At 39.0% G+C, this 8,251-nt stretch overlaps 1 protein-coding gene across 13 annotated transcripts in view; it reads right to left on the reverse strand.

Moving 5' to 3' along the window:
• LOC130179194 (rho GTPase-activating protein 12-like) overlaps positions 1-8,251 on the reverse strand; it is a 57,946-nt gene that overhangs the window by 1,872 nt on the left and 47,823 nt on the right. For 4 of the 13 annotated variants that reach the window (XM_056392015.1, XM_056392006.1, XM_056392008.1 and 1 more), the window contains 12 exons: positions 7,803-7,877; positions 7,002-7,063; positions 6,422-6,503; positions 5,797-5,919; positions 4,725-4,826; positions 4,222-4,320; positions 3,618-3,720; positions 2,803-2,925; positions 1,925-2,023; positions 1,569-1,646; positions 1,301-1,435; positions 358-463 (listed from right to left, as the gene is read on the reverse strand). In XM_056392015.1, coding sequence (XP_056247990.1) covers positions 358-463; positions 1,301-1,435; positions 1,569-1,646; positions 1,925-2,023; positions 2,803-2,925; positions 3,618-3,720; positions 4,222-4,320; positions 4,725-4,826; positions 5,797-5,919; positions 6,422-6,503; positions 7,002-7,063; positions 7,803-7,877 — 1,187 coding nt within the window. The remainder of the gene's footprint in view (positions 1-357; positions 464-1,300; positions 1,436-1,568; positions 1,647-1,924; positions 2,024-2,802; positions 2,926-3,617; positions 3,721-4,221; positions 4,321-4,724; positions 4,827-5,796; positions 5,920-6,421; positions 6,504-7,001; positions 7,064-7,802; positions 7,878-8,251) is intronic. The other 9 variants (XM_056392011.1, XM_056392013.1, XM_056392017.1 and 6 more) reach the window with 5 other exon arrangements.

Genomic DNA, 8,251 nt, shown 5'->3' on the forward strand with positions numbered 1-8,251 from the left:
TAATTCTTGAGTTAAGTTCACGAGACCTGTAAGGTCACAGTGACCTTTGACCTCTAACCACCAAAATCTAATCAGTTCATCCTTGAGTCTAAGTGTCTGATTGTTTGAAGAAATTCCTTTTTTTTTTTTTTTTTGAAGAAGAAGAAATATCTTTGGGTTTTAGAGTGTGGCCTCTGGGAAATGTGTGATTGGATGAGAGATTAATCAAGTGAAAAAATAACCTGAAAGTTGAAGCCCTAAATCCCTGTATCTCATATTCATTGTTTCTATGTGTAGAGAGCAGTTCTTATCCATTGTGATTCTGTAGAATTCTTAAGCTTTAACTTCTGTTTTGGGAGCCGGAGCAATTTTTCTTACTTCCTGAGGTGTTTGAAGAGGACCTGCATAGTGTCATGGTTGGTATTGGGCAGCTGTCGGACCAGCTCTTTGATGGAGTGGACTCTCTGCTTGTAGTCTGGTATCTCTGCAGAACAAAAAACAAAGTGTATTAAAGTCTGGGTGAACAACCTGAGCCGTCACTGAGTTATGTGCAACAGTCTTTAATGATCAAAGTCGGGTAAAGTGAACCTTGATGTTAGAGGTCTATGGGATCACTTTTCCCTGACTACCGTACTGGTACTATTTCATAATGTAAGTGTTTTCTAAGTTTCCAAGCAAAGTAATTTCATTTAATTTTTCAACAGGACAATAAAAAAGATTTAAGATATAAAAAAGATATCATTGTATTTATATATTGTATTTTATTCTATTTTATCTGTTCTTCTATTCATTTTCTTATGCTTTTTTGTTTGCTAATGTTATTATAGCTCTTGAAATCTATTTTATTGCATCTCATTGTCAGCTTTCTTACTTGATTCGTTCTTTTCTATTTAGCTTATCAGTCATCTGTGAAGCACTTTGAACTGCAGTAACCTGTATGAAAAGTACTTTTAAATAAAGTTTGATTGATTGATTGAATGAAGAAAGAAGAAGAAAAGTTCAAATCAATTGTTTCATTAATTAATATCTCTCTGCATTCAGTTTAAATTCTTTGAGTCAGCAAAAATCAGTGAAACAAAAAGTTCTCCATAAGAAGCTCCTGGAAAAAAACACTTTGAACTGAGGTCTGAAGGAAGAAAATCAATAAATCGTTGGTTTCGGGTTTTGCAGAAGTAAATTTCCAGGCACAGTCTTGCTTTTGACATAAAGAGGCTTCCACTGACAACATACTTAGTAACACAGAAAGTGCATTAAGTTCACACTGAGGGAATGCATGAATAAATAAAGGTATGTGTGCGCCACAGCTGTACGCAGCACGTACTGATGGCGCTGACAAAGTCATGGAAGAGAGCGTAGGTGAAGAGAGGCTCGGGCAGCTCTCTGAAGTACATCTTTAAAGCTCCGGTGGTCACATGGATGTCCTCCCACTTCCCGTCTGCCAGGTTCACCTTCTCATCTGGACACAAACAAACCCTCCAGTCACACACTTTACACATCAAAAAGAAACTATCACCTAAGAATATTTCTAATAACCTTTCAGTCTTTTATTATTATTTTCTCCTGAATAATGGAGAAATGATGTGACTCACCGTGATTGACAGCAAAGCGTAGTTTCTGTATGACAGCCAGGTTTCCACTAACTCTGTACAGCCCGTCTACACACAGACCTGCAGGGGATGATGGGAGGAAAATACCAGTTCAGTAATATCTATAAATTATTCTTATGGTTTGATTTTATTTGCTTTGAATCATCCAACACAAGACAGTACTATATGCTTTCAGACACAGTCAAGTATTTTTACTACTCTACTACTTTACAGTGAGTGATATCTGATATTACCTGTTGTTATCAAGTGGCAGTAAGCCCCATCCTTTTTTACTAAAATAAACCAGTATCACTTCCTCTTAACTCAGCTCTGGTAAAGTGACTTAAATCCAAACCTACCACTGTTCTCCACATGGTCGATGCACATCTTTACAAAGCCTGGCACAGTGCTGTTCTCCCTGTGACACAGACTGGACAGACTGCAGCCAAACACCTGATCTGAAGACACATGATGACAAAAACAAAGTCACAAAAACAGTCCAAAGTCCTGAGTCAGCAGTGAGTGTTTTGTCAACACTCACGCTTCCAAAAACTCCCTGTGCCTTATTGCTTTCATAAAGATGAAGGTTTTCTACCTGTGTGCCTTTTAAAAATCATGTGGGCTAAAAGCTTGATGCAATACACATAGAAGTTTACTCTCATTATGAAAGTTTGATGATACAAAGAAGAACAGGATGTCAGTAAGGTCAGAGTGACATGATCTATTTTAAGATACTGCACTAATTTTTCCAACAGAAAGTATTGTATGATGTAAAGCATGTGGAAAGTGACCTAATGCAGAGACTTTACTATTCAAAACTAACTAGTTGGACTGTTTCTGTGATTTAAGGGATGTCCAACTTCCTGATTTGATAGTTGACACTGTCAAGTTAAAGAATGTTTCACCAAAAAGTCAGATTTTCTTAAGATAAGGAAAAAAAAGCTCAGTTTTCACATGTGTGACAATCATCTCCACATTTCATTTTTAAATAGTTTTTAAATGGTTGACTTAGCTCTCAACCCATAAATGATCTACCTTCAGTTCAGTAAAATTCAAAATCACCAAATTTGAATTCATGGTCTCCACTGGACAATAACATAATGATTTTTCCCACCAGCTAATCCAATGAATGTATGAAACTGCAATACAATGTGATGATCCATTTGTAAAAAGTTGGCTGCTGGGACGCCATGTGTGTGTTTCAGATGTGAGAGAAGTTTGTGTTTGTCTCCATTACCTTTGATGTAGCCCTTGTCTCTGACAGCCTGCAGGGTCGGGCGGCGGGTGAGGAACTTCTTCAGCTTGTGTCTGGTCTTTTTGTTGTCGGAGGCGTCCATGCTGGTGGAGGTCTTCATGGCTGCTGAGGAGAGATGAGACAGGATGGTGTTGTCCAGCACTCGTATGAGAACACTGATCGCCATGACGGCCACTTGGAGGAATGAAACTGATAAGCAGTTGTTTTATACGACAGGTAATGAGGCTGTCAACACGCTGAGCCAAACACAGATAACTCCTCCAGTTGTTTTTGTACTTGATGCTTTGATTACTGTATGTATCCCGTTCAGTTTTCTTCTTTTTAGATAAGTCCTGCTATCATATTTGCTTTTTTTCCCCAATTCATTCACTTTAAGCTTTGACCTTTCAAGATTTATTATCAGTTTCTCCAATATGTTGATGTAGTATTTCACTTTTCCCAAAATGGTATGTGCTTACAGAAACTTCCTATCTTAAGTCTTCAGTTAAGACAGGAAGAGTATCACACAAGCAAATCCTAACTAACTTTAGCTATACATTCTTATCTCAGGTTAGGAAATCCTAAATACTCAATCCAACTTTTATCTGTTGTCTACCAACTGACTGGCTACTTTTCCCATCTCATCTCATTGAAGTATTTTTTTTGCTATATCAGCCATTTTCACTCTGAAAATCTCCTTTTGCAAAAAAAAAAACAAACATTTGCCCAAACCAGCTGCCAACCCTAATAACCATGGTTACCAAACAGTTGAGATAGGTAATACAGCCCCGTTAAACACCATCAACGAGCACACGCACCTCTGCTTTTCTTTGAGTCTCTGTGTTCTTTATCCTTGTCATGTTTGTCAAAACCAGGCGAATCAGGCATGTCCTCTTCAATGGCCTCATCAGACTCCCAGGCCTAAGACACACACACACACACACACACACACACACACACACACACACACACACACACACACACACACACACACACACACACACACACACACACACACACACACACACACACACACACACACACACACACACGGAAATAAGACAGTGGTAGTAAAAGCCTCTATCTGCTGCACCTTCGGACTCTCATGGAAACAATAAACTTAATATTTTGATTACAAGTGAAACCAAACTGATTCAACCTTTGAAACAAACAGCAAGTTAACTCCCAGGCTTATTTGTCAAATTATTGTCATTTTTATGTTGTTTTTTGATTTTATTTCTGTTTCAATTTGGTGTTTATTTTAATAGTGAGTTGAAGTTTAGTTTTATTAGGGTGGTTATCTAAGTCACTCTCTCAAACCCTACTTTGACTGACATGTTGTTCCATGCTGCACGACAAATGCTTTTGTTGCAGACCTTTGGTTCCTAAACTAATACAAATTCTGTGAGTGTTGGTACTCACATGGGTGCTGATGGTGTCCTGCAGCGCTCGGTACCAGTCATTGATGACACCGTCATTTTCGGACTGGATTAGCAGCTCTGTGCCCTGTCGAGTCTTCAGCTGCAACCAGGAGAGAGACACAAAAGATGTTGTATTTTTTAAATCCTCTTTATTGCTTTTTTCTTTATGTATTCTCTGTGTATGTGGGCTCATGAAGTGTTTCACTGGCAGGAATTAAAAGTATCTTTCATTTTTACATGTCTAAACCCAAAACATGATCATTTTGTTGTGTTGCTGGAAGCCGAAACAAATTTAATCTTTAGAGTTTTGGAATGAAAAACAAACAAAAATGTATAAAGAAAATTTCTGAGACTACATTTGAAAGATTGTTTTTTTTTTTTAAGACCTTTCAGTGCTTTCAAGCTATTATATTATAAGATATTATTAAAAAAACAACAGAAAAGCTGATTCAAAACTAACAAAAGACTGAAGAGCACATAATCTTGATGTCAGCTCTGCCCCACCTCTATAACGTGCTTCTTGCTGGATTTGTCCTTGGAGGCCCATTCCACCGAGCCGCCCCTCAGATCTACAGTGAACTCAGGTTTGGACTGACCGCCTCCAAACTAGACAGAAACAAGAAAAGAATCAAAGGGAAGCAGATTAACACACAAAGGACCTGCTCATATATAGATATACCTTCCAGTACAACTCTTTTCAGCTTTCACCACTCTGTTAAACGCTCTGCTATTGTGGAGGACTATCCTGTTGGCTGTCTGTCCTTAACTGTCTTGTTGTTGTATTAGTCTTAACAACTGACACAGACACAGAAGGAATTTATGAAAGGATAATGAAGAAAACTAACTAAAAGACATGTTTATGTTCCATATATACACTCAGCTGGTTTATTACACCTAGCTAAAACTAATACAACAGTTCTGCAGTAAATCGGCATGCATGAAGGTCCTAATAAACTGACAACTGAGTGTATATGAATATGTTTAATTCAGAATTGATATAAAAGGTAATTCCAATAAATTATTTGAAATCTACCTCTTTGAATGTGTATGCATGCTGGAGTTAAGATCTCAAGGTGAAGAAAAATGACCCAGTTACACAACCAAACCTCATTACCATTTCTTTTACCTTGAGAGCTCATTAACTGCAGGAAAAAAAAACAAAAAAACTTTGCAGACTCTAAAAGACTTAAGGAGTCTGTTCAGTTTTGCTCTATCAGCCAACACACATGCAAGTAAAAAATGAAAGTAATCCTTCCTGTGTGTCATGCTCTGTCCGTGTGATCAGAAAGCATGACAGCAGACCTCCATCTGAAGGCTGAACTTTACAACTTAGAACAAGGAAACAACTGTCTGATAAAGGTGTTTCATGAACTCCATCCTGACTTCTGGGGCAAAAACATTAGCCAAATGCCTATAATGTAAAATACTTATTACTGTTTATTGTCCCCAGTCTTTGCATGATGCTAGTGACTGATAACACAGAGGGGTTGGGGTCAGAGCATGACAGACAGGACGGAGATGTCGTGCAGAGGAAGAGAGAGAGAGAAGCACACAGAAGGAAGGAGGAAGCACATACAGAGGAGGCACGGTCGAGCCCTGAGCAGCCATAGGAGACAGCAGGACGTTTCTTAGCAGACGGTCTCCAGCTACTCAACAGTGACAGGAGAAATTCAGGGAGGGAGCCACTGTGGTAGAATGGCTGCATGGAGGGATGGAGGGGGACGAAGAAAAGGAAGATGGGAGGGGAGGGGGGTGAAGCCAAAGGTAAAGAGATGGAGGCATGGAAAGAGAAGGAAAAGGAAACATCCGGGAAGGAGAAAGTTCAACCCCAACTTCCCTCTAGTGACCTGACAAATTACTCAAAAACTTTAGGTGCTGCATTGACAAATCACAGAGGGCATAAAAACTGAATCCTGCACAATAAAAAAGGCAGCAGCCTCTTTTAGACGGGCTCAGATAATCAGACTTTCCTTTTGGTTTGAACTCAATGGAGGAGGTCTTTTAACATAAAAGAGCCTCAACAACAATAACTACACAGAGATAACAGACTCGTCCTCGCCCTCTGTTCAACGGCCCTGAATGATTGATAACAATAGTCTATTGTATGTACCTTTGTCTAGACAGCAACACCACAGAATTACTGACTTGATGAGACATAACTTTTCTTGAAAAGAGAAAAGAAAAATGTTTCTGTCACTCACCCAGCTGGTTCCACCTCCTTGTCCTTTGGCAAACAGCAACGTCGATCCTTGGAGGACTGTCCAGGAAGAAGTCCAGTTCTTCCTGCAACAGACAGTTGATAAAAACTCTTGAGTGTGGAAAGTAAATGTATAGTTTTCTGTGTGTTTATTTGAGTCTGAGCTACCAAAAACAGTCAAGTACTGAAAGCTGCATCAAATGCCTGGTCAGACTCTTACTGTTCATTTATTCTTTGATGACATATTTGAATAATTTAATAATTTGGACAAAGTTCTTGTCAATTCTTTGTGTTAAGATGTAACATTTATGCATTTGAGAAGTTAACTGTATTTACAACAAAGAATAACTGTACTCAAGAGTGTATCTGTGAAATTTAAAAAACATCCCTCTAAATGGTCATTAATGCTAAAGAAAATCTATTCATTTTGATAAAGAATAAACCAAGTGTTTATAACTGGAACCAAAATGAGGATGTTTAAAAAAGTACTAAACAATTAAATGAGCTTCAAGCAAAACTAACGTCCACACGACGCAGGATTATAACACTGGACTAGAGTTAATTAAAGCGTCAGAGCTACTCACCGTACTTTCTTGCCGTTCTCAGTGATCTTTGTCACATTCAGAACCCCACACTTTTCAGACGGCTGGAGAGAAAAAAAAAAAAGCATTAGAGCAACATCATTTTACAGACACATCCATCACACAAATTATGACTGACAACCACTGCAGGATCACAGAGGAGAAAGCTGCTGTCAAAACCACATATTGGTAAACAATAAGCATGTGTCAGTCAATTGTAAAACACCGCCACCGCAAAAAATACACCGCCACCAGAACAATCGCAGCTTTAAGTTTGGAGGAAAAACAGACTGCTGTCATTATTCCCGCTCAGGAAAGGCAAGAGACCAAACACGAGAGAGAGAGAGAGGGAGAGAGAGAGAGAGAGAGAGTGTAAAGAGACATCAGAGTAAAACACATGAGAAAAGGCTTTGGATTCTTGGCAAAGCTCCTGCAGCATTGAGCAAGTGATCTGTTGCCTTTTCAGATTAAGAAGCAAAGTTTGGGGAAACACAACCAAGAGCAAACCCCAAAAATATTTGAATGTCTATTGACTACAAAAAGTGAATAATTTAAACAAATACGCCTAAGGACCCATTAGCACAGTGTTTCTACACAGGTTCAAGTTCAAATTTTCTTGCTGCAGCTTTGTTGTCTGCTGTAACTCTCGACTTTCCTCTAATTATTTCCACATTTTCCAGACCTGTGGAGGAACCCTGCAGTGAGCTGCAACATGTGCCACTGCTCACAATCTCAGAACAAGTTAAACTCCTGCAGGGTGAGGCGAGGTGAGGAGGTGAGGTTATAGTAGGGGTGAGTACTAACAGAGGCGGGGGGCTTGGGAGACGAAGGGCAGGAGTCAGAGTCAGGAGAGGGGGGCTTGGGGCTCAGAGGAGCATCCTAGTGAGGAGACAGGGATGAAGAGAAAAAAAAAACACTGTCATATGGGATAACAACAGAAGGTTAATGAGAAGATGATGTGAGGTTAAGAAGATGGCAATTAGCGGTGAGATTATAATGCGTAAAGTGTGTCAAGTACCTGCGTGATGACCAGGAGGCACGAAAGAATTATCAATTAGATGTGGATACAAGTAGAATATTTCCCAGAATGCTCATGCACCTACAAACTTTTTCATTTTTAGTATCATGAGTATTATTTGAAAATAAATCATTTCTGTGGTCCAACACTTGAAAGTTTAAGCTCATCAAGTTAATAATTGACTTTTTGACTGAATTTCTTAGTGAAATGATTTAAATGAACTCAACTCAATCAA

This window comes from Seriola aureovittata, chromosome 12 (genome assembly GCF_021018895.1).
Source record: "Seriola aureovittata isolate HTS-2021-v1 ecotype China chromosome 12, ASM2101889v1, whole genome shotgun sequence".
Classification (NCBI taxonomy): Eukaryota; Metazoa; Chordata; class Actinopteri; order Carangiformes; family Carangidae; genus Seriola; species Seriola aureovittata.